General features: G+C 44.0%; 1 protein-coding gene and 1 pseudogene across 5 annotated transcripts in view; one reads left to right on the top strand and one right to left on the bottom strand.

Moving 5' to 3' along the window:
• Ift80 (intraflagellar transport 80) overlaps window positions 1-26,878 on the top strand; it is a 115,567-nt gene that overhangs the window by 57,779 nt on the left and 30,910 nt on the right. For all 5 annotated transcript variants that reach the window (XM_052731976.1, XM_052731978.1, XM_052731977.1 and 2 more), the window contains 3 exons: window positions 4,225-4,404; window positions 16,913-17,031; window positions 23,890-23,964. In XM_052731976.1, the coding sequence (XP_052587936.1) occupies window positions 4,225-4,404; window positions 16,913-17,031; window positions 23,890-23,964 (374 nt within the window). The remainder of the gene's footprint in view (window positions 1-4,224; window positions 4,405-16,912; window positions 17,032-23,889; window positions 23,965-26,878) is intronic.
• LOC128106465 (gem-associated protein 8-like) lies at window positions 9,832-16,905 on the bottom strand (annotated as a pseudogene).

The raw sequence follows: 26,878 nt of genomic DNA, 5'->3' as shown, positions 1-26,878 counted from the left end.
ATGGGCATTGTAGAAATGTTCCATCTTAGTGGATTGCTGTATACACAGTTATATTGTTTTTGTTTTCCAAGAGTTTCACTTGAAGCATTTTGATCAGCTCACTAGTGAAATCGACCCAGGCAGTAATTTCGGTGTTGTTTTTGAGATGGCTAATTAGTTTTCTGTCTTTATTTTGGAACTGAATCTTGCTATGTAGCCCAGACCAGCTTTGAGTGAGAGATCCTCCTGCCTTACCCTTCTGAGTGCTAAAATGTGGGAGTAGCTTTGGCACTGGATAAAGTGCTAGTCACCGAGCAGGTCTGAGGACTAGAGTTTGGATCCCCAGAACCTAAGTCAATGTCAGGTGGATGTGGCGGCCTGCCTAAAATTCCAGCACTTGGAAGATGGAGACAGAGTGTCCCCAGAGCAAGCTAGCTGGCCAGATTAGTCTCTATAGGCAAGCTCTGGGTTGAGTGGAGAGATCTTGCTTTATGAATAAGGTAGGAAGCAGTCAAGGAAGACTCCTGCTAGCTTCAAACTCTATAAGTACATGTACATATGTGCAACTGTACTGACACACACATGCCCTACACACATTCGAACACACAAACATGCCCACCACACTGACGCACATACAAAGAGAGAAATAAGCAAAGCAAAAAACCAACCTCCCTTCCCCAATGGAGGGTTGACATGTTGATCATTGTTATTAGAGAAGAGAGAAAAAACAGAGTAATGGTAATTTTTTAGGATATATTTGCGCATTTTAGTATATTTTCACATTTATTTATTATTTGCTATGTGTAAATTACTGGGGGTTCACACACATGATGCTTGTGTGGAGATCAGAGGACAACCTTCTGGAATTGAGTTTCTCTTTTTGTCATGTGGGGCCTGGGGATTGCACTCAGGTGGGTAGTCAGGCATGGTTGCAAATGCCTTTACCTGCTGAGCCATCTTGCTGGCCCTCTGTATATTTTATGGGACTAAGTTGACTTAAGTCAGTCTCCTTTGTGATTGGATAACTTAAAAACAATCTTGGGCTGGTGTGTCCTACCAGGCCTGAAGACCTGAATTTTATGTCTGGGATCCACATGGTGGGAGAAGAGAGCAGATTCCTGCAAGATGTCTTCTGACCTTCATGCACATACTTGGTACATGTACACACACACACACACACACACACACACACACACACACACACACACTAAAAATACAATTTAAAGTAAGATCTTTGTTCTAGGTATACTTGAGAGTAGATGTGTGCTTGATCCAAAACATTAAATACTGTACGTGTAAATGAAGTCTAATTATTTTGTATTGACTACTTTTATATAATGTAGTATTCCTGAAGTATTTCCTAGTTTCTTATTTATTAAACACAAATAAGTTAATTTCTTCTTACTACTAGAAGATGATTGCTTTGTTTTGTTTTGAGACAGGGTCTTACTATGTAGACCAGGCTAGCCCAGAACTCAGAGATCTGTCTGTCTCTGCCTCTGAGTGCTGGAATTAAAGGTGTGCACCACCACACCCTCTTGCAGAAAGATGATTATATTTAATCTGTGAAGTTTCCAGTTTTCACTTATTTTTTAAAAAGATCTCTTCAAGTGTGGTGTGTATTCATATATATCCTTTAAAATTTTATTTAGAATTTCAGAAAAGAAACTTTGTAATATTTTCACATTACTTAATAATGTGAAAGACAGCTTATGGTTTGTTCATTATCTTTTCCTTGATAACTTGTTATTAAACCTTTTCTTTAAGCACAGTTTATTGTGGGGGAAGTTGTAAAAAAAAAGTCTAGGTAATAAAAAAGTCATTTCGTAATTTTTTAATGTATGAACTTTTATTGGGAATAGTTTAAAAATATTACATTTTTAAAATTGTTTTTAAGCATGTGTGTGAATGTGTGCTGCATGTGTACAGGTGCACAGGGAGTTCAGAAGAGGATGTGAGATCTTCAGGAGCTGGAGTTACAGTTAGTTGTGAGCTGCCTGATAGGGGTTCTGGTAGCTGAACTCAAGGCCTCTGGAAGCATGTGCTCTTAACCACTGAGCCATCTCCCCAGCCTCAGTATTATTATTCTTACAAAGACTCATCTGTTCTATGTGTGTGATTGTTTTGCTTGCATGTATGTCTGTGCATGCTTGGTGCTTGTGGAGGCCAGAACACATGCCGAATTGCCTGGAACTGGAGTTACTGATGGTTGTGAGCTGCCATGTGGATGCTGGGAACCAAACCCCAATCCTCTGGAAGAGTACCGTGTGCTCTTGACCACTGAACCATCTCTCTCTCCAGCCCCCATTATTATTATTTGTGTGTATGTGTTGCTTTGTGCTTACGAATACAGTACCCTCAGATGTCAGAGAAGGGCCAGATCCCCGGAGGTGGAGTTGCAGGTGCTATGAGCCACCAGATGTGGGTGCTAGGAACCAAAAAAGGTGCTAGGCCTTCTGGGAGAGCAGTATGCTCATAACCACCAAGCCATCTCTACAGCACCTTTATTAGAAAGGCTTATTTTACGGCGGTATGAATTACTGAGTCTGTGTGTGTGTGTGTGTGTATGTGTGTGTGTGTGTGTGTGTGTGTGTGTGTGTGTGTGTGTGTGTGTGTGTATGTGTGTGTGTTCTCTTTTCCTGCACGGTTGTTAGAGTGAGGCCGCAGCCAGTAGTGTTGCACTGCTGCTTGCACTCTTTCTGTGGTTTTGGTACTGAGGATTGGATGCCGGGCCACACTTGTGCTGATTAAGTGTCCTGCAGTTGAGCTCCACCTTCAACCCCAAATAATGAATATTTCTGAAAAGTAATAACACGAATCAAAGCAGAAACACCTAGGAAAAGTACAACAGCAAAATGCAAGACTTCATTTGATTATAAGGTTGGAAGGATGGGAAGAGAATATGGAAGTTCAGTCAAATAAATTAATCATTCTAGAAAAAATTATGTTACATCTCAGGAAGTAAAAGGAAATACATCTGATATAGTCTGCCAAAAATGATTGTTTTCTGAAACGCACAGAGAAGACTCTTCCGTCCTTGATTCTTGACTACTGATTTCTACACAGTTCTCTCAAGTCCTGGGAGGGGTTATATTACTACACTGAAAAAAACAACAGGAAAAAATAGGCTTGTGCACCTAATACTTTTATGATTTAGAATGCATGCCAGGTGTCTTACAATGTTTTTGTAGTGACATTCTTGAAATATTACAATCAGAACTTTTAAAATAGATTATAGAAAACCTTGAAGTAAAACGTCTTTCCTATAGAATTTTTTCTACATTATTACTTAAAAGCAATCATTTGAATTAAAGTGGGTTTTTTGGCAGTTCTTGGCCTATTTAATAAACTGTTTTATTGTGTTGCTAGTGTATACTTGAAAAACTCTATCTGTATCTTTCATTATTCATACTATAATTGTATCAAGAAAAACACCTTTGCCAGGCGGTGGTGGCGCACCCCTTTAATCCCAGCACTTGAGAGGCAGAGGCAGGTGGATCTCTGTGAGTTCGAGGCCAGCCTGGTCTACAGATCGAGTTCCAGAACAGGCTCCAAAGCTACACAGAGAAACCCTCTCTCACCCTCCCACCCTCCCCCCCAAAAAAGAAGAAAAAGAAAAGCACTTTTAATAATTTCAGATAAAAATACATTTTTTTCCCCTTTGGCCCAAAAGATGACAGTGATCAGTTCCCTAAAGATAAGGCACTGAGTCACAAGCATAAACAGATTTTAGCATACATTGTATCTTAAGTCAACTTTGGAAGTTTTGTGTCTCTAGATTTTAATGCAGCAATTCCTTTAAGGCAGGGGCTCTCAACCTACCTAATGTTGAGACCCTTTAATACAGCTCCTCATGTTGTGGTGACCCCCAACCATAAAATTATTTCATTGCTACTTCAGAACTGTAATTTTGCTTCTGTTATGAGTTGTAATGTAAATATCTGATATGTGAAAGACACGTTTGACCCCCAAGGGGCTGCAACCCACAGGTTGAGAGCCACTACTCTAAGGCATCAATACCTTCCTTAATGTGGAATTAGTGTGTTCCGAACAGACATTTATCTTACCATTAGCTTCGCTCCTAATATTTAAATTCCAAGAAATAAAAACTATCAATGCTCCCCAAATACATTCTTTAAAATCACCTTAGTATCTTAGTATATAATGTGTGCCCAATTTAAAAGTTCTGTTGGTTTTTGTTTTGGTAATAAATCAGTTTTCCCTCCTCTTCTTTTTTTCATCTAGTGGTCATATGCTTTAGAAAAACCCAACACCGGCAGCATATTTAATATCGCGTGGTCCATTGACGGCACTCAGATCGCTGGGGCCTGTGGGAACGGCCATGTTGTCTTTGCACACGTGGTGGAGCAGCGCTGGGAGTGGAGGAACTTCCAGGTAACCCTGACGAAGAGAAGGACCATGCAGGTATGATCGTGTTCCAGAGTCGACTGAATCTGCTGCTCCCTAGACAGAGCAGAGGATCGTCTTTGTCGGCCACACTGACTGGGTGGTTACGGCTGTCCAGGCACCGTTGGAAGTACCTTAGCTGTAGGCGTGGGCTAGTGACATTTGAAGCTTTCAGGGAGTGTCGCTGCAGTTAAGGAAGGAGAGCGGAAGAAGTCAGACAAATATGTCAGATTTCACACCAGAATCTCATCCAAGGCAGGCCCAACCTGCTATTTACTGACAGGGTTAAATTCAAAGTTTTTTATTCACTTAACCTTTTTTAAAATTGCTTTTTAAAAATTAGGTAAGGCAAGTCAAAATGGGGAAGATTTAGGAAATTGCTCTGGGCATTTAGGCAGTATAAAAGAGGGGAATTTTTTTTTTTTTCCATATTCAGGTTTCTGACTGAGGCCTCTATGACAAAGTACAGATTAACAAGCATTCACATTTCACATTTGTTGTTGTTGTTGTTGTTGTTTTGTTTTTGTTTTTTGAGATAGGGTTTCTCTGTGTAGCCTTGTGTAGCTGACCTGGGACTCTTGTAGATCCGCCTGCCTCTGCCTCCCGAGGGCTGGGATTACAGGTGAGTGTCACCACCTCCTAGCCGGCATTCACATTGTGTAATGCAAGTTTCCCATGGCGCTGTAGGTTTGATGAAGAGCAGACAGCTGTGGAAAAAGTGGTAGGGGTCAAAGGTCTGATCGAATGGCCATGGACTGGGCAATCAGGAGGCTTGCTGTGTGCAGATCCTCCTCCATGTCCAGTCCCTCTGCGTTCAGAGAGGGCTGTCACACACCCTTTTGTGAAGACACTTCTCATGAAGGGTCTTTGACCTGTTCCAGGGAAAGGTCAGAAACTTTCTATTATAACTGCCGAGGGCAAGTTTGTAGGAAAGGCAGAGTGACCCCCTCCTCCTGTGTCTTCGCATTCCTTTATCTGGCAATATTTAATACACCAACTGCATATTTGGGGGCTAGTGTGTAAATCTGAAGTGGGATACCTTGTAGTTAATTTGCAGAAATGGGATATGTCAACAGGAGAAGGAAGGGGCTAGTTATAGATCCGAGAATGTCTGTGGATGAGTTGTAAGCGGCTGAGGACTGGGCGCTCTGGCCCCGTTTGGCTCTCCCATCAGGGCCACCACTGCTCAGGGCCTTGCATGGAATAAGTGTCGGTCAGATCTATCAAAACTCAGATGAAGAAAGGCATGAGGAGGAGGAGGAGTGCCGGGACTGTGGACCCATGAAAATCCTTGGCCAAAGAGAGAGGAACTCTACCTTCTCCTCCTCAGCCTCTCATCCTCATCAGCTGCTTCTAGCTTCTGTATTCATAGTCATGTGACTTTAATTCCTGTAAGAGTTTAGAAGCATATATTAGGAGTTTAACCTATTAAAGGACTTCGTTAGCTCAAGGATCAAGATTTTAAAATGTGGGTAATATGTTCACCAGACTCAATAATTAGATTATTTGCTCTAGATGATTTTTTCTTTTGAAATTTTTATGTGGAAAACAATTTCTTTTTTTTTTTTTAAAAAAAGATTTATTTATTTATTATGTATACAGCATGTATGACTGCAGGCCAGAAGAGGGCACCAGATCTCATTACAAATGGTTGTGAGCCATCATGTGGTTGCCGGGAATTGAACTCAGGACCTCTGGAAGAGCAGTCAATGCTCTTAACCACTGAGCCATCTCTCCAGCCCCAATTTCTTTTTTTTTAAAGCCGAGAGTAATATATAGAATCTCCTTATCCTTGCTCCCCAGCCATGGCAGTCATCAGCTGGGGATCCATACTGCCCCATCCACAGGCACATCTGCTTTCCAACCTCTGCAGCGAGTTTCAGGCAAATTCTGACATCATACTTCACCTATAAATGTTCAATCTATAGAGCTTAAAAATAAGGGCATCTCTTTTAATATAACCATAATACTATTATCATACAACAACAATAATAATAATTCTTTAATTTTAGAAACTGTCCACATGATGCTCAGATCTTCAGGTGTCTCCTACATGCCACAGTTTTAAAGTTTGTTTGAGTCAGGGTTCAAGTGATTATAGTGAGTTTGGTGCAGCCTTTAAGTTGACGTTGGTCTGTAGTTTCCTTTTTCCCCCCATCTCTCTGTTTCTTCTTACCATACTTCATATTTTTCTTAGGAAGGAAGTCAGATAATGTGTCCCAGAGTTTTTCATAAGGTGGACTTTGCTGATTGTATCCCTATGGTGCATTGTTTTGTTTTTGTTTTCCAATGCTGGTGATTGACCCAGGGCCTCATAAACTGCTAGGCAAGCACTCTCCTGAGCCAAGACCCATCCCATCTGTGGGCTGGATAGATATTCCCCTTTGTCTTCTGAACTTCCTGCAGACTGACAGTTGTATCAAAGTGATGGCATAAAAATGCATTTCTGTTATTTAACTTGGAACCAAAACACAGCATTGTCTCCAGGACAAAGAATGCATTGAGAGTTTTAACCGATTGATTTGGGACAGAACTATTTTATTCATGTGTGCATGAGGTCTAGGCAGTATAGCATTATCAGAAAAGTTCTAGAGTTATTTATGAAACTCTCCTGAGAGCATAGGCATGCTTCTAGATGGCTTTAATTTGGAATAAGAAAGGCTCATCTCAGTGACTCGATAAAGTACATGTAAGCTTACATACGGAATCTTTTAAATAGCTTGTTAAATGCAAGTTATCCTGAGAGGAAAAGTTAATAAATTAAATGGAATTATAGAGCCTTTTAATTTATAAAGGGTTTTATACTGTGATTATAAAACATTGCATTTTTGTTAAGTTGGACCCATTCAGTATTTTTGTTAGGATAATATTCTTCGTTTATTCAGTGACTATTTCTGAGTTATCTATCATGCTTTCCAGGTATGAGGCTAAGCAAGGAGGGGTGTAGCATCAGATAAAACAACTTGTTCTCTGTTCTCATGGCCCTCCTAGTTAGTGTCTTCAAACCATCCCATATGTTCAACACGAATTAATTTCAGGTGAGAAATTAGAAACAGCAGAAATTAATTGGTTTATGTAAAGTCAGGAGATAGGCTGAGTTGAGGCATTACTGCTTCAGTGGATCAAATAATATCAGCAGGACTTCATTACTTCCTCTTCTTGTCTCCTTTTCCCTGTAATTGGCTTCATTTTAAGAAAGGCCTTCTCTATTTTGTGCCTTTGGTAGTTCCAGAGTTACATCCTAACAACTCAAGTCTATCAGAAAGCTCATTTCTTCTAAGAATTGCAGCAGGAGCCCGAACTTTCAGTCTCACATGCTCGGTTTGCATTAAAGTGAGTGAGTGTGTGTGGGGAACGTCAGCCTCGGCTGAACTGCTTAGTAACTGAGGCTAGTGGAAGGAATGGGTTCTCAAGGGAAATCAAGGCATTCTTGAGTCTAGTCAGAGAGAGAGAGAGAGAGAGAGAGAGAGAGAGAGAGAGAGAGAGAGAGAGAGAGAGAGAGACTCTTGGCAGGGAAGGTGTGGCTGCAGAGTTGTAGGTAACTGGTGACATTGCTGTGGCAGTCAGGAAGAAGAGAGCTTAAGCAGAGGTGGAGCTGGCCTGAAATTCTCCAGCCCTGCATCTACAGTCTTGTATCTACCAGCCAGGCCTTATGCTCTAAAGGCACCAAGACCTCTCAAAACAGTGCCACCCCTAGGGCTAGTGTCTTAGTTAGGGTTTCTATTGCTGTGAACATGGCGGCATGCAGACAGACATGGTGCCGGAGCTGGAACTGAGAGTCCTACATCTTGTAGGCCCTTGGAAGTCAACTGAGATGCTGGGCAGTATCCTGAGCATAGGAAACCTCAAAGCCCGCCCCCACAGTGACACACTTTCTCCAACAAGGCCAAATCTCATAATAATGTCATTCTCTATGAGGTTATGGGGAACACTTACATTCAAACTATCATAGCCAGTGTGGGGGACATTGTTCCCCCACATGTTCTTACATGAAAAGCCAAAAACTTCTTGGAACATACATTCTCAGTCCCTGTGAGTGGAAATCGAGTAATGGGTTTGTTAGCATGGATGGCTCAGAGTCTTAATGATACAGTGAAGGTGTGGGTAGGATTAAGGCTTATCTGAAGGACCATTTACTTTCAAGCTCAGTGACATTATTGGCAGGATTCACTTCAGTAGAGTCTTTGGAACTAAGGGCTTCAGTTACTTGTTGGTCATTAACAGGTTTCTTTCAGTGCTGTGTATGTGGCTTTTCCACATGGCAGCTTGCTTTGGCAGAGCAGGCAGGTGAGAGGAGCCAGAGAGGCTGCAGGCCAGACATAAGTCACATTTCTCATAACCTGAGATCAAAAGTGACATATCACTTGCTTTATTCTGTGGAGTAGCAGCAAGCTCCTAGGTCCAGTCCGTAGCAAGTGGAGACGTTGCACAGGGGCAGTCTTCCAAGCTGCCTGCCTCACATCAGTACCTTGTAAGTGTATGTACAGTTCATGTGTGCACCACTTAGCTACTCAGTCCATTCGACATACGATTAAAAACAAATCCATATTCATTCTCCAAAGAAGGTACTTTAGGGCCTGGAGAGTTAGCTCAATGTTAAAAGCACTGGCTGCTCTTATAGAGGACCTACGTTTGATTCCCAGGGATCTGACACTCTCTCTCACCTCCATGGGCTTCTGCATGCACATGGTACACAAGATAAACACACACATACACACACACACACACACACACACACACACACACACACACACGCACACACGCACGCGCGCACACACACACACACACAAAATAAAAATAAATACAAAAGCTCTACGAAGATACTCAACATTCACCCACTTCTGGATTAGCTCCAGTTTTCTGCACTTCAAAACTGTAAATAAAATACAGATTTAGGGACTAGAGAGATGGCTCAATGGTTAAGAGCACTGGCTGCTCTTCAGAGGACAACCCCCAGTTTGATTCCCAGTACCCACATGATGATTGACACCATCTGTAACTCCACTTCCAGGGCAATCACACACATTAAAATTAAAAGTGCACGCCGGGCGGTGGTGGCGCACGCCTTTAATCCCAGCACTCGGGAGGCAGAGCCAGGCGGATCTCTGTGAGTTCGAGGCCAGCCTGGGCTACAGCGCGAGATCCAGGAAAGGCGCAAAGCTACACAGAGAAACCCTGTCTCGAAAAACCAAAAAAAAAAAAAAAAAAAGTGCAGATTATTTCCCCCCCCTTTCTTTTGTTCATATTCCCAGATTAAAATAACGACGGGGGAGCCGGGCGGTGGTGGCGCACGCCTTTAATCCCAGCACTCGGGAGGCAGAGCCAGGCGGATCTCTGTGAGTTCGAGGCCAGCCTGGACTACCAAGTGAGTTCCAGGAAAGGCGCAAAGCTACACAGAGAAACCCTGTCTCGAAAAACCAAAAAAAAAAAAAAAAAAAAAAATAACGATGGGGAAACAAAGTGGCTCCCGTGAAAACAGGATGGAAGTGGGGAGAAGAGAAGGCAGCACACAGCCATCACCAATCCCACACAATAAATCCAGCCAAACTAGAATTCCCTATGAACCGACTCTTTGCAGTGGAGTTTATTGTTTGGTGTGATGATTGGTGTTAATTGTCAGTGTGCCAGGATCTAAAGTCACCTGGTAGATGGGCCTCTGGACATGCCTGTGGGGGATTATCTTCATTAGCTTAATTTAGGTGGAAAGACCCCTTCGCTGTGGGTGGCCCCATTTTCCCCGGGCTGGGATGCTAGACTGTAGTAAGAAGGGAAAGTGAACTGAACCCAGAATATAGTCATTATTCTGCTTCCCGATGTTGGGTGTGGGTGACCAATGGCTTCAGGCTTCTATTGTCTTGACTTCCTGACCATGATGGACTGTACCCTTGAACTGTAAGCTGCAATAAACCCCTTGCCTTTGAGTCTCACAACAGCAGGAAAGGACACTAATATACTTGGTCAGTTTGGCAACTCCAGTTTGCCTTTCTATTAGGAACATTTTCCTTAGATGTGCAGTAGAATTGTGATTGACTGTGTTTTACTTAGTCAAAAACTAGAGATCATGTTGAGTTGTTACTGTTAAATGCAGTCTTTGACCTGGCCGCTGCTACTTCCCAGTAACAGGCTTCTGTCTCCTGCTGTCAGCTTTCATGAGACATAGCAGGGTAGAATGAGAATACTTCCTCTAGGTCTTATACACCAGGCTGCATTCCAACAGGTCGTTAGTTCCCAAGGAGGAAGCTGCTGTCTCTGTCTGGAAGAAGGGCCTGGGAGGGAAAGGGAACTGGCATAGAGGATGAGGCGGTTCCTGGGAAGCTTGCCTTCTTTTCTTTGCTGTTCACCTAATTTTGGCACAGAGTACAGATTTGATGTTTATTAGCAGCCAAAGTTCAAGAGCTGATTTTTAGTCATTTCATTTCTTGTGAAGAAAGAGTGAATCCCAGAGCAAGTCGTAGAGGATTAACGGAGATTATGGACATGAAACAAAAAGAAGCGTAGCTCCTGCTGCCGGCACAGGCAGGTATGGGATTAATAGAGGATTGCAGAAATTTTATTTATGTCAAACTGAAACATCTAAGTATTGTGAGGAAGTGTCAGGGAATTAATCCTGGGAAAGCCTTGAACTGAACAGAGTAATGGACACTTTTTAAAATTCATCACAAGACATTGCTGTGTGAGATTTCTTTTTCATTTTTTATTTTTGTGGTTGTTTTGAGACAGGCTCTTACTATGTAGCTCTGGCTGTCCTGGAACTCGCTCTATAGACCAGGCTGGCCTTGAACTCACAGATCTGTCTGCCTCTGCCTCCCGAGTGCTTGGATTAAAGGCCTGGGCTACCAAGCCCCATTGAGATGGGGCATCTTTCTTCCTTCCTTCCTTTCTTTCTTTCTTTTTGGAATTATTGTTCTTTGCTATCAATTCTGTTTGACATTCAAGTTCTGGACAGAAAACATGATAACAATAATGTCAGGTTGGCAATTTTCACTGTGTTACAGCAGTAGTTGTAGATCAAATCCAGTCCATGGCCTGTCTTTTACAAATAAAGTTTTATTGGAACATAGTCACATCCATTTGTTACTCAGTATCTATGACTGTTTTTATGTTATAAAGACAGGGTTAGGCAGTTATGACACAGACCACATGGCCCACCAAGCCCAAAATATTTACTCTCAGGTCTTTTATAGAGCATGTAGGCTGACATGCACTCTCTGAGTGACAGGTGGCATTTGTCTTACTCTACACTTGCATCATCTTCAGAGAGAGAATATGTGGATTAGAGCCCAGAATGGGGCACACACCTGTAAGCTAGCATTTGGAAGGTGGAAGCAGGAGGATTTAAGAGTTTGAGGCTAGCTAGGGTTATGTGAGAAGTGGTTTCAAAAAAAAAAAAAAAAAAAAGGAATCACACGTGGCTTAAGACTTTTGTGACATCCAGGAAGGAAATTAAAAACGCAAACCACTGGACAGTATCTCTAGGCAAGAATCTCAGTGCACTGGACTCTATTAGAGAGCAAATGAAGAGGCAGTGCCATACACACCATTATCACTCTGTGTCAACACATTTCCTTGTGTTGGCAATGGTATACTTCCTGCTGACAGAATTCTAAGTGACTGACAGATTGTATCCACCTTGCCGGTATACAGGCCTCTTTCTCTGAAAGATGTCCAGGAGAGATGAAGAGAATACATCCAAAAGAGGGAAAGGCTGGGAACTCTGTTCAGGAGGCATTCCCTAGGGACCCTATGCCCAGGACTGAGAACTTCAGGGGAATGACAGGCCAGTATTTCGGCTGCTTTCTGTCCCAGTACTTGTCAAAGCTCAGCTGCACAGCAGCCTCCATGGCCAGGATCTTGGGAGAACTGTCCTTATATAAGCCCTTCATCTCGGCTTGGCGCTGCTCCCCGGGCCTCTCAGATGGAGGCTCCGCTGACTGGTGGTAGTTGTAGGACAGGCCGTGGTCAGCATTCACATAGTCAGCCAGTTGCGCCTCGTCAAGCTGCTGCTTGTCACTGCCGCTCTTCTCTGGGCCTCTCGGTCTCTGCAAAGTCCTGGCAGAGCTCCCCCGTGATTTCCGTATTGCTCAGGTCGCATTCTGCTTCATCATCTGAATCCGACTCCAGCCCTTCCTCCTCATGTGGAGCTTCATCTTCTCATAGATGCCTGGGTCCTACTGCTGTCGTACAGAGGTTGTCCAGAGCTTTTGAGATGTGCAACTGCTAGGCCATGTGATGGACTTGAAAGATGTCCAGCCTCATAAGCAAGAGAGTTCCAGAGAAGAACTCCATGAGGGGAGAACCATGGGGAAGTGAGATAGGAATCCCTGGACTTTCTGTAGGCACTCTGGTGGCTTCACATCCAAGCAAGTGCATGATGGTAATGTTGCCAGTATCTGCCATATATTGGGTGAGAATACCAAGATGCAACAGTCCTCCATTTTGATGTCATTGCTACTGTCTCTGATTGCAAAAGTCCAAGGGGCACTTGTGGGAATACAGCTTGCAGATCTCAAGCAGTGGGAACCACGGGCCCAGTTCTCAGTGGAGGGGGCGAGATTCTCATTGAAAAATTATTTATTTTAGTTATGTGTATGTGTGTTTGTGCACCTATATTTGAGTGTCTTTGAGGCCAGAAGAAGGTGTTGGATTCCCTGATATTAGAGTTACAGGAGGTTGTGAGACACCCAAACATGAGTGCTAGTAGCTAAACTGTTCTGGAACTCACTTTGTAGACCAGGCTGGCCTCGAACTCAGAGATTGTCCTGCCTCTGCCTCCTAAGTGTGCCACCACAGCCTGGTTTAATGCTCAAATTGTTATGTCTTTGGCCAATTGCTCTTTCTTCTTCTTCTTCTTCTTCTTCTTCTTCTTCTTCTTCTTCTTCTTCTTCTTCTTCTTCTTCCTCCTCCTCCTCCTCCTCCTCCTCCTCCTCCTCCTCCTCTTCTCCTTCTCTTCCTTCTTCTTCTAAAATAAATTTATTTATTTATTTATTTGTTTATTTATTTTGCATCCCAGCTGCAGTCTTCCCTTCTTCCTCTCCTCCCAGCTCCCCCCACACCTCCCTTCTGCCCCCTCCCCCAATCCATTTCTTTGTATCTGTTTAAGAAAGGACAGGTCTCCCATGAGTATCATTAAACCATGGCATATCAAGTTGCAGTAAGAAAAAGCACCTCCCTGTGTATTATGACTGGACAAGGTGACCCAGTTTGAGGAGTAGGGTCCCAAAAGCCAGTATAAGAGTTGGAGATAGCCTCTGTTCCCACTGTTAGGAGTCCCGTGCAGGCTCCCTGTTTGTCGGTCAGTCTCTGTGAGCCCCTATGAGCCCAGGTTAGTTGATTCTGTGAATTTTCTTGTGGTGTTTTTAACTCCCTGGCTCCTACAGTCCTTTCTCCTCTTCTGGGGGGTTCCCTGAACTCCACCTAATGTTTGGCTGTGGATCTGCATCTGTTTCCATCAGTTGCTGGATGACGCCTCTCTGATGACAATTGGGCTAGGTACCAATCTGTTCATAGGTGATAGTTCAGGCTACGTAGCTGCTATTGCTAGGAGTCTAAGATGGGGTCTTCCTTGAAGATTCCTGGGAGATTCCCTTGCACCAGGTATTTACCTCACCCTGAAATGCACCACCCCTTCCAATAGTCTCTTTCAGTGCTCTCTCCCTCTACCCCTCCAACTTGATCACTCATGTTTCCATCCCTACTCACCCTCAGTACACTCACAAAATCTCTTCTATTTCCCCTTTCAGGGAGGTCTTGATGTCCCCCCAATGAACCCTACTTGTTACCTAGCCTCTCTGGGGCTGTGGATTATAGCACAGTTATCCTTTATTTTACAGTGAATATCTACCTATGAGTGAGTACATACCATGTTTGTCTTGCTCATCTGGGTTACCTCACTCAGGATGATATTTTCTAGTTCTATCCATTTGCCTTCAAATGTCATGATGTCCTTGTTTTTAACAGCTGAGTAATACTCCATTGTGCAAATGTGCCATATTTTCTTTATCCATTCCTCAGTTGAGGAGCATCTAGGTTATTTCCAGGTTCTGCTTATTACAAATAAAGCTGCTATGAACACAGTTGAGCAAGTGTCCTTGTGGTATAATTGAGCATCTTTTGGGTATATGCCCAAGAGTGACATAGCTGGGTCTTGTGGTCGGGCGATTCCCAGTTTTCTGAGGAACTGCCACACTGACTTCCAAAGTGGTTGTACAAGTTTGCACTCCCACCAGCAATGGAGGAGTGTTCCCCTTGCTCCACATCCTTTCCAGCATAAGCTGTCTCTTGTGGTTTTGATCTTAGCCATTCTGACAGGTGTAAGATAGAATCTCAGAGTCATTTTTTGCATTTCCTTTCATTTTTGGATGGAAGATAACATACTGAACATTGCTATCTGTATCTTGTATTGCCACTTTATAGTTCTTCATTTTGTTTTCCAACTATACAGCATGTGGAAATGCATAGTGGTTTATTCAAGCTGCTGGCAGCTATGCGGGCTGTTTCTAGTCTTTTGCTGTTACTGAGTGCTGTTGGAAGCAGCCTGCACAGGTGTTGTTCCATAGTTTTGCTTATATATTTGAGACAGGATTCTAGAACTGAGAATGCTATAACCAAGAGTGTATGTGCATGCACTTTTGCTATCTCGTGTCATGATGATATTTGGGGAGCACATATGTAGCATGCTGTCCAAGCTATCAGGCGGCCTTACAGAATGCCATAATCGGGTAGCTTGTAAACAACAGATTTTTTTTCCTTATAGTTCTAGAATCTGGGAAATACAAAACCAAGATGCCAGTGGATGTAGTGTCCAAATAGGGTACTCTCTGTCTCATTGCTGGAAACTTCTAGCTGTGTCCTCATTGGAAAGTGGCACGCGCCTCTTTTTTTAAAGGCATATTGATTTCCTGAATATCCCACAACAGGAATTGAGGGGGCCACAAACACTCAGAACACAGAAATCTGAAGACATACTTAGAAGAATGACCTCCTGTCCTTTCTTTTCATTGTTAATTAATGCTTTGCATTATTATTTGAAAAAAATGGTAACATTCTGAGGAGAATTTCAAGAGTGACTAGTTTGCAGGTATCATTACATTGTTTTCCTTATTTCTTTACCTCAGGGTACGCTTGCCACCTCATGCATCTTGCTTGATCTCACCCAGAGCTTAGAGAGCTTAACTCATCCAAACTCTTCCTTGATTATTATAGTTTGTCCATTGACTTCAGAACTTTTGACCAATACGGTTAAATGCTAAAATCCTTGCAAACTTGTCTGCTATAAATGTTTGTAAGATTTTTTTTCACAATGGAATTTTATTCAGCTGTAAAGAAAATGAAATGATGAAATCTCCAGGAAAGTGAATGGAGCAGAAAATACTCAGTGGGTCCGCGCTACTCTCAGCTCTGCTAGAGAAGCTTCTTTTCCAGTGGTTAGTGGTGACTGCCCAGATTCAGCACTGATGAGTGTAGGCAGATTAGTTCCCAGAAGGACTAACCATCAGGGTACCAAAGGTCAGAAGTGAGGAATAGGCAGGTCAGCTCAAGTCCCTGAAAGCAGGCTGTCGGGTAATGGTGGCGATGGACTGGTGGTCAGGAGACACAAGATAATGGCGTTGGTTGACTCCAGATAGGCCAGCTCAGGCTCTCAGTGACTGGATGTAAGGGACAGTGGTACTAGCCATGGCAGACTAACGCAACTTCAGGACTCCTGTAGGGCATTATGCACAGAGTGGGATTACTCTCTTCTTCCCTAGTGTTTTGAATCTCCCCTTCGCAGGTGTGGTTTTGTTTTGTTTTTTTTGTTCTTTGTTTGTTTTTTGTTCTTTGTTTGTTTTTTTGAGACAGAGTTTCTCTGTGGAGCCCTGGCTGTCCTAGAGCTCACTCTGTAGACCAGGCTGGTTTTGAACTCAGAGATCTGTGTGTCCCTGCCTCCTGAGTGCTGGGCTTAAAGGCATGCGTCACCACACCTGGCTTCTTAACCTGTTTTCACCTATGGAAGGACTTTCCCTCTGTGGTTTGGCTTCTTTACTATACATTAAAAAAACATAAAATAAAACCGATACCTTCTCCACTTTTGATTTTGAAAGCAATTGTATCTCTTTTTTTAGAACTTGAAGTTTGAAGTAAAGTCTAAGCAGAGAGGAGATAGTCTTTCTCTTTTGGACAGAAATCATGTGGTCTCCTTCCAACTTCTATATGTCATCCTCGTCTTACTGCGTCTCAGTGCTGGAGCATTTTTAACTTCATCCCATTCCTGCATCGCTTGCTTTGGCATGAAGATTAAAAATCCTTATAGGTCTTTTCTATTTATTTCTAACAGAATTTTTTTTGTATCTCTACTTTCTTAGTTGACTTTTATACCAAAGTATATCAGCTTATGCCTAGATGAATCTTTTTTATATACTTAGCTAACTAAGGGTACACTGAATTTTTCATGCATATTAAACTCTTACTAGCTTATTGATTTTTTTAAAGTTGATTTTATTTTCTTTTTCCTCTTTTTTCTTTCCCTTTTTTTTCTTGTTTTGCTTAGGTTCGTAATGTTCTCAATGATGCAGTGGACTTACTGGAGTTCCGAGACAGGGTTATCAAAGCGTCTTTGAACCATGCACACTTAGTCGTCTCAACGTCCCTCCAGTGCTACGTGTTCTCGTAAGCATCTTGTATTTCCTAAAAATCCAGAGTTGTTGTCAGGATGAGGGATTTATTTTTTAAGTTTTCATATCAATACAGTTTGCTTTAGCCTTAACTTTCTCAAAACTTTACTGGTTAGCACCATATTTTAGAGCGGAAAATGAGGTAAAACTCTGAACTATATGCAATAAAAATAGATGTAATGAAGTTTGTGCTTCGGAGATTAATACTCACTTTAAAACTGGAAGTATCTCACATCATACGGTGTTTACTTGCAGTTCTAAAGACTTTGGTATAATCTTAACTCAAAGCCCAGGGCTTAGGTCAGCCAGAAGGAAGCCAGCAGATCACTGTAACAGGATGGCTAGCAGGCTGAAAGAATTCAGTAAGGACATGGAGTTATAGTAACCATAAATGTGCACTGAGGACACAAGTTGTCCAGAAAGAGTGAAGGAAAATACATTCAGTGCCCTCCTTCTTAGAAGGCAAAGAATGATAATGTACTAAGAACTTGGCTGAAAGTTTGGAACACATTTGGTATCAGTGTGTGCTCATAAGCACTGGATGAGGAGCTTTCTGGAAGCAGACAGACCTCATTTGCAGGTTGTGATTATGATGATGTAGAACTTATACAGTGACCAATTTTAAGCCATTGTGCTGTGAGTGGAGACAGACTGGCAGTCAGTGTACACTATCACCACTGCACAGTTAGGACAGATGTAGAGAACTGGAGTCAGTGTACACTATCACCACACAGTTAGGACGGATGTAGAGAACTGGAGTCAGTGTACACTATAACCACCACACAGTTAGGATGGATGTAAAGAACTGGAGTCAGTGTACACTACCACCACACAGTTAGGACGGATGTAGAGAACTGGAGTCAGTGTACACTACCACCACACAGTTAGGACGGATGTAGAGAACTGGAGTCAGTGTACACTATAACCACCACACAGTTAGGACGGATGTAGAGAACTGGAGTCAGTGTACACTATAACCACCACACAGTTAGGACGGATGTAGAGAACTGGAGTCAGTATACACTATCACCGCACAGTTAGGACGGATGTAGAGAACTGGAGTCAGTGTACACTATCACTGCACAGTTAGGATGGCTGTAGAGAACTGGAGTCAGTGTACACTATCACTGCACAGTTAGGACGGATGTAGAGAACTGGAGTCAGTGTACACTATCACTGCACAGTTAGGATGGCTGTAGAGAACTGGAGTCAGTGTACACTATCACCACTGCACAGTTAGGATGGATGTAGAGAACTGTAGTCAGTGTACACTATCACTGCACAGTTAGGATGGCTGTAAAGAACTGGAGTCAGTTTACACTATCACCACCACACAGTTAGGATGGCTGTAAAGAACTGGAGTCAGTGTACACTATCACTGCACAGTTAGGACGGATGTAGAGAACTGGAGTCAGTGTACACTAACACTGCACAGTTAGGATGGCTGTAGAGAACTGGAGTCAGAGTACACTATCACCACCACACAGTTAGGACAGATGTAGAGAACTGGAGTCAGTGTACACTATCACTGCACAGTTAGGATGGCTGTAGAGAACTGGAGTCAGAGTACACTATCACCACCACACAGTTAGGACGGATGTAGAGAACTGGAGTCAGTGTACACTATCACTGCACAGTTAGGATGGCTGTAGAGAACTGGAGTCAGAGTACACTATCACCACCACACAGTTAGGACGGATGTAGAGAACTTGGAATACGTATAGTTGACTGGGATAAAGGAAGTTGAGGTGATCAGTCCTGAGCGTTTGTTACCTTTGTTTTGAACATAATTTGTCTATCATAGTAAGTTTATATAATTTTATTTTAGACAATGGATGTATTCAATAGTCAACTTTGAAAATCCTTAAAAATTTAACTACCACAAACCAGCTTTTGCACGCTACCATCTAAACTATCCAGAAAACTCAAGTGACCACTCATACCCTCAAGAGTTTATGATAAGGACTTTAAAAAATTATGCTTGCATTTATACTGTGATGTATTTATAGTTTAATCATTTGATAAATTCGGGGGTAGAGATAGACTGTGTGTCTTGTTTACTACTGTCTGTCCATGCTTAGCTCAACATGTGGTGGGCGCTAAGTATTTTGAGTAAAGAAATGAAGTATATTAAATATAGTGTTGCATTGATATCCTAAGTCCCAGTAATTCATAATGTAGTGATACTCAATTTAATTAACAACTGCTCCAGTTCCCACCCAATATGTATAAATCTGCAACTAATCTGCAGCTTGGTAGTGGCCGCATTAGGAGTACTGAAGTAGGAGAGGCGGGGCCGCATCGGGAGTACTGAAGTAGGGGAGGCAGTGGTCACATCAGGAGTACTGAAGTAGGAGAAGCGGTGGTCACATCGGGAGTACTGAAGTAGGAGAGGCGGGGGTCACATCGGGAGTACTGAAGTAGGAGAGGCGGGGGTCACATCAGGAGTACTGAAGTAGGAGAGGCAGTGGCTACCTCAGGAGTACTGAAGTAGGAGAGGCGGGGGTCATATCGGGAGTACTGAAGTAGGAGAGGAGGTGGTCACATCAGGAGTACTGAAGTAGGAGAGGCGGGGGTCACATCAGGAGTACTGAAGTAGGAGAGGCAGTGGCTACCTCAGGAGTACTGAAGTAGGAGAGGCGGGGGTCACATCAGGAGTACTGAAGTAGGAGAGGCGGTGGCTACCTCAGGAGTACTGAAGTAGGAGAGGCAGGGGTCACATCAGGAGTACTGAAGTAGGAGAGGCGGTGGTCACATCAGGAGTACTGAAGTAGGAGAGGCGGTGGCTACCTCAGGAGTACTGAAGTAGGAGAGGCGGTGGTCACATCAGGAGTACTGAAGTAGGAGAGGCGGTGGTCACATCAGGAGTACTGAAGTAGGAGAGGAGGTGGCTACCTCAGGAGTACTGAAGTAGGAGAGGCGGTGGTCACATCAGGAGTACTGAAGTAGGAGAGGAGGTGGTCACATCAGGAGTACTGAAGTAGGAGAGGCGGGGGTCACATCAGGAGTACTGAAGTAGGAGAGGCGGGGGTCACATCAGGAGTACTGAAGTAGGGGAGGCAGTGGTCACATCGGGAGTACTGAAGTAGGAGAGGCGGTGGTCACATCAGGAGTACTGAAGTAGGAGAGGCGGTGGCTACCTCAGGAGTACTGAAGTAGGAGAGGCGGTGGTCACATCAGGAGTACTGAAGTAGGAGAGGCGGTGGTCACATCAGGAGTACTGAAGTAGGAGAGGAGGTGGCTACCTCAGGAGTACTGAAGTAGGAGAGGCAGGGGTCATATCGGGAGTACTGAAGTAGGAGAGGCGGGGGTCACATCAGGAGTACTGAAGTAGGGGAGGCGGTGGCTACCTCAGGAGTACTGAAGTAGGAGAGGCGGTGGTCACATCAGGAGTACTGAAGTAGGAGAGGAGGTGGTCACATCAGGAGTACTGAAGTAGGAGAGGCGGTGGTCACATCAGGAGTACTGAAGTAGGAGAGGCGGGGGTCACATCAGGAGTACTGAAGTAGGAGAGGCGGTGGCTACCTCAGGAGTACTGAAGTAGGAGAGGCGGTGGCTACCTCAGGAGTACTGAAGTAGGAGAGGCGGGGGTCACATCAGGAGTACTGAAGTAGGAGAGGCAGGGGTCACATCAGGAGTACTGAAGTAGGAGAGGCGGTGGTCACATCAGGAGTACTGAAGTAGGAGAGGCGGGGGTCACATCGGGAGTACTGAAGTAGGAGAGGCGGGGGTCACATCAGGAGTACTGAAGTAGGAGAGGCAGTGGCTACCTCAGGAGTACTGAAGTAGGAGAGGCGGGGGTCATATCGGGAGTACTGAAGTAGGAGAGGAGGTGGTCACATCAGGAGTACTGAAGTAGGAGAGGCGGGGGTCACATCAGGAGTACTGAAGTAGGAGAGGCAGTGGCTACCTCAGGAGTACTGAAGTAGGAGAGGCGGGGGTCATATCGGGAGTACTGAAGTAGGAGAGGCAGTGGCTACCTCAGGAGTACTGAAGTAGGAGAGGAGGTGGTCACATCAGGAGTACTGAAGTAGGAGAGGCGGGGGCCGCATCGGGAGTACTGAAGTAGGAGAGGCGGGGGTCATATCGGGAGTACTGAAGTAGGAGAGGCAGTGGTCACATCGGGAGTACTGAAGTAGGAGAGGCAGTGGCTACCTCAGGAGTACTGAAGTAGGAGAGGCGGGGGTCACATCAGGAGTACTGAAGTAGGAGAGGCGGTGGTCACATCAGGAGTACTGAAGTAGGAGAGGCAGGGGTCACATCAGGAGTACTGAAGTAGGAGAGGCGGGGGTCACATCAGGAGTACTGAAGTAGGAGAGGCGGTGGTCACATCAGGAGTACTGAAGTAGGAGAGGCGGTGGTCACATCAGGAGTACTGAAGTAGGAGAGGCAGGGGTCACATCAGGAGTACTGAAGTAGGAGAGGCGGTGGTCACATCAGGAGTACTGAAGTAGGAGAGGCGGTGGCTACCTCAGGAGTACTGAAGTAGGAGAGGCAGGGGTCACATCAGGAGTACTGAAGTAGGAGAGGCGGTGGTCACATCAGGAGTACTGAAGTAGGAGAGGCGGTGGCTACCTCAGGAGTACTGAAGTAGGAGAGGCGGTGGTCACATCAGGAGTACTGAAGTAGGAGAGGCAGTGGTCACATCAGGAGTACTGAAGTAGGAGAGGCGGTGGTCACATCAGGAGTACTGAAGTAGGAGAGGAGGTGGTCACATCAGGAGTACTGAAGTAGGAGAGGCAGGGGTCACATCAGGAGTACTGAAGTAGGAGAGGCAGGGGTCACATCAGGAGTACTGAAGTAGGAGAGGCGGGGGTCACATCAGGAGTACTGAAGTAGGAGAGGCGGGGGTCACATCAGGAGTACTGAAGTAGGGGAGGCGGTGGCTACCTCAGGAGTACTGAAGTAGGAGAGGCGGTGGTCACATCAGGAGTACTGAAGTAGGAGAGGAGGTGGTCACATCAGGAGTACTGAAGTAGGAGAGGCGGTGGTCACATCAGGAGTACTGAAGTAGGAGAGGCGGTGGCTACCTCAGGAGTACTGAAGTAGGAGAGGCGGTGGTCACATCAGGAGTACTGAAGTAGGAGAGGCGGGGGTCACATCAGGAGTACTGAAGTAGGAGAGGCGGGGGTCACATCAGGAGTACTGAAGTAGGAGAGGCAGTGGTCACATCAGGAGTACTGAAGTAGGAGAGGAGGTGGCTACCTCAGGAGTACTGAAGTAGGAGAGGCGGGGGTCATATCGGGAGTACTGAAGTAGGAGAGGAGGTGGTCACATCAGGAGTACTGAAGTAGGAGAGGCGGGGGTCACATCAGGAGTACTGAAGTAGGGGAGGCGGTGGCTACCTCAGGAGTACTGAAGTAGGAGAGGCGGTGGTCACATCAGGAGTACTGAAGTAGGAGAGGAGGTGGTCACATCAGGAGTACTGAAGTAGGAGAGGCGGTGGTCACATCAGGAGTACTGAAGTAGGAGAGGCGGGGGTCACATCAGGAGTACTGAAGTAGGAGAGGCGGTGGCTACCTCAGGAGTACTGAAGTAGGAGAGGCGGTGGCTACCTCAGGAGTACTGAAGTAGGAGAGGCGGGGGTCACATCAGGAGTACTGAAGTAGGAGAGGCGGGGGTCACATCAGGAGTACTGAAGTAGGAGAGGCGGTGGTCACATCAGGAGTACTGAAGTAGGAGAGGCGGGGGTCACATCAGGAGTACTGAAGTAGGAGAGGCAGGGGTCACATCAGGAGTACTGAAGTAGGAGAGGCGGTGGTCACATCAGGAGTACTGAAGTAGGAGAGGCGGGGGTCACATCAGGAGTACTGAAGTAGGAGAGGCAGGGGTCATATCGGGAGTACTGAAGTAGGAGAGGCGGGGGTCACATCGGGAGTACAGAAGTGCATGAGAGGCAACAGAGAGTCAAGAAAGAAGCCAGCGAGCGGCTTGATGTTCTGTGGATTGTTTTCTTGTCTGGCTTTCCAAGTCTTTGAATCATATTATCTTATTAAAAGGAATTATTTGTGCACCTGTGTGTCACTTTATTGAGTAAGCGTGGTCATAGCTTACATTTATAGAGTACTTTGCAGGAATAATTTTGTTTTAATCCAACAAAACACTAGAAGAGCTATAGGAAAAATAATTATGTTCAGTGCATTTTTTTTTTCTTCTCGTTTTTGGGGGTGGGGGTGGATCAGGGTCTTACTATGTGGATTTGGCTGGCTTAGAACTCAGTATGCAGACCAGGCTAACCCCAAACTCAGAGATTCACCTGCTTCAGCTTCTTGAGTGCTAGGATTAAAGGTGTGTGCCACTACACCTAGTGCCATCATGCTCTTATGACATTCTTTTGTTCAGTGACTGATCTGTATCAGGCACTTTGTTAGACACTTATATAGCTCTTAGTCTACAGAAGCTAAGCTTGTTATAGTCACGTGAGTGAGATGGTGCAGCCTGATATTTAATCCAGGTCTGCCTAACCCATCCTCAGTATGGTATCCTATGCTATGCTGTTGTTGTTTCTCAGAATAGAGATGTTAGATGGCCTGCCCAAACACAGAGGGAATAGCCAGCAGGATAAGGGCTGTTCTTAGGATTCCTAAGTTCATGAACTACAACTCCAGTGAGTGCTTTTTTATTGAAAGCCTGTTATGTGCTATTGCTGGGGACACAGAATCTCTGCTTTTTAGTTGAGGATACAGACATGTGAGTGAATAATCTTAGAGTAATCTGTCAGGTGCTTTAATAGAAATATATATGTGATAATTTGTGAAATTAAACTTACCATTTAAGATAAGTAACTGCTTGCTTATTAAAATGTGTTTAGTATTTGAAATGCTAATGAACGTCTTTTTTATTCATATTTTAGTACGAAGAACTGGAATACACCACTTATATTTGATCTCAAAGAAGGAACTGTTAGTTTAATTCTCCAGGCAGAAAGGTAATTTGTTTATATTTTAACTATTGGATACCTCATGCAGCAGTAAAACACTCTTTAAAATATCTCATAAGGGCTGAAGAGATAATTCAGTGATTAAGAGCACTGGCTGCTCTTGCAGGGGACCTGGGTTCAATCTCCGGCATCCACATGGCAGCTCACACCATCTGTAACTCCAGTTCCAGAGGATCCAGTGTTCTCTGATGGCCTCCATGGGAACTGCATGCATGTCATACCTTTAGATACACGCAGACAAAACATGCATATACATATCTAAGGTTGTTGGGTTTTTTTGTTTGCTTTTTTCTGAGACAGGGTATATCTGTGTAACAGCTCTGGCTGTCCAAGAACTCACTTTGTAGACCTGGCTGGCCTCAAACTCACAGTGATGCCTCCTGAATGCTGGGATTAAAGGTGTACAGCACCATGCCTGGCAAAATACATCTTTCTAAAAAATCTCACAAAATGATATAGTCATCATTTGGGATCAGTCTGTATTGGTTGTAGTACTAAGGCCACTCCATATAGTTGAAAGGGAGGTTTATTTTGTGGGGTAACTTACAAATAAAGGGATAGGTTACAGGGTCCAGGAGAGGTGTAGTGCAGTCCAGCAGTGTTCTCTGGAGAACTCTGTTTGATCTACCTCCAGTGTCCAGGATCCAGGAACCAAGAGAGCCAGCACATCCGGATCTCGGATCTTAAGTGCTCCTGTCTCAGCCCCGCCTTGTAGGCGTGACAGTTACGGAAGACTCAGTGGGGGTAGTACTTGCAGATCAAAGCTGGAACAGCTACCCACTACAAGTCTGTTTCTGTTATATGTTTAAGAATTAAAAACAAAGTAGATCAGTGGTAATGAAATGTTTTATTCTTAGAACTTCTTTATATTCTTAAAAAGATATTGAAAATAAAATGTCTGTGTCTGCTTCCATCAGTCATTGGAGAAAAGCTCTATGATGACAGTTAGGGTATTCACCGGTCTGATCACTGGGATAAGCTAGTTCAGATCAGGCACACTCTCCATTATTTCTAGTAGTCCAAGCTGGGGTCATCCTTGGGGATTCCTAGCAACTTCCCTAGCACTGGGTTTCTCTTTATCCCCATGATGTCTCCCTCATGGTATCTCTTATTGCTTTCCCTCTCCATCCCTGTTCCAGCTCAACTATCCCATTTCCTTATGTTCTCATCCCCTATCCCTTACCCTCCATTGCCCACCCCTCATCCCCACTTTACTCATGGAGAGCTCAACTATTTCCCCTTCCCAGGGTGATCCATGAGTCCCTCTTTGGGTCTTTCTTGTTAGCTAGCTTCTCTGGAGTTGTGGGTTGTTGTCTGATTATCCCTTGCTTTACATCTAGTATCCACTTATGAGGATTTTAAAATTGTGGCTCCTGCCACTTCCTAAATATAAAACCATGTTTTTCCTTCTGAGTCTGGGTTACCTCACTCAGGATGATATTTTTAGTCCCATCCATTTGTCTGCAAATTTCATAATGTTTTTCTCTGCTGAGTAGTACTTCATTGTGTATATATACCACATTTTCTTAATCCATTCTTCAGTTGAGGGCCATTAGGTTGTTTCCAGGTCCTGGTTACTACAAATAATGCTGCTATGAACATAGTTGAGCATATATCCTTGTGGTATGATTGAGCATTCCTTGAGTATATGCCCAAGAGTGGTATAGCTGAGTCTTAATGAAGATTGATTTCCAATTTTCTGAGAAACCACCATACTGATTTCCAAAGAGGCTGTACCAGTTTGCATTCCCACCAACAGTGTAGGAGTGTTCCCCTTGCTCCACATCCTCTCCAACATAAGCTGTCTGCAGTGCTTTTGATCTTAGCCATTCTGACAGGTGTAAGATGGTATCTCAGAGTTGTTTTGATTTGCATCTCCCCAATGACTAAAGATGCTGAGCAGTTTCTTAGATGTCTTTCAGCCATTTGGAATTCTTCCTTTGCGAATCTCTGTTTAGCTCTACAGCCCATTTTTTAATTGGATTGTTTGTTATTTTGATGTCTAGTTTCTTGAGTTCTTTATATATTTTGGAGATCAGCCCTCTGTCAGATGTGGGGTTGGTGAAGATCTTTTCCCATTCTGTAGGCTGTCATTTTGTCTTATTTACTGTGTCCTTTGCCTTACAGAAGCATCTCCATTTCAGGAAGTCCCATTTATTAATTGTTGTTTTCAGTGTCTGTGCTACTGGTGTTATATTTAGGAAGTGGCAGGAGCCACAATTTTAAAAAATAAAAAATGTCAATCATTTTATTAAGTACAATGATTCCCTACTGAATCAGAGATCAAACTTAGAAAAGGTCGACAATTGCTTCTACACATTTTGGCCAAGGTCAAGTGTCGAAAAACTATACAATAAGACTTAATGAAGAGTGGAAATGTAGTTGCTATTTACCTAAAACAAACGTATATAAAACCTCTGCACCAAAACCACACCCTTTATTCCTCTCTTCTCCTATCACCTAGGCATTAGCAGGTTTTCTTCTCCATTCACACTGCTCATTAGCAGGTTTTCCAACCTAGATCCTTTTGTAAATAAACCAGAGCAGGACCTGATGCTCTGGGCACTAGCTGCTACACTCACAGACAGGGAGGGGACTGACGAGCAAGTCGAAGGCACAGTGCGGTGGCTGTCTTGTCTTCTTCTGAGCTCCAGCAGATTCTCAGGAGGATCCAAACTGTCATTTAGTTACTGAGGAACATGGTCATCAGAAAGATGATCCTGAGTGATCAAGGAAATGCAACATCGAGCTTTGTCACATGTTTAATGAAATTGAAACATGCTTTCATTATGTTGTAATTTTTAAATACAAGTCATTTTGCTGTTCAGAAGGTAAGAGACCAGCTATCTAAAAGTCTTACTTCCCAACTGTCTTTTATCCCAACAGTTCCAAATAAATTTAT

Source organism: Peromyscus californicus, unplaced genomic scaffold (assembly GCF_007827085.1).
Source record: "Peromyscus californicus insignis strain IS unplaced genomic scaffold, ASM782708v3 Scaffold_9__1_contigs__length_137607984, whole genome shotgun sequence".
Classification (NCBI taxonomy): domain Eukaryota; kingdom Metazoa; phylum Chordata; class Mammalia; order Rodentia; family Cricetidae; genus Peromyscus; species Peromyscus californicus.
Note: the sequence above shows the minus strand (reverse complement) of the source record. Positions and strands in the feature narration are given on the sequence as shown.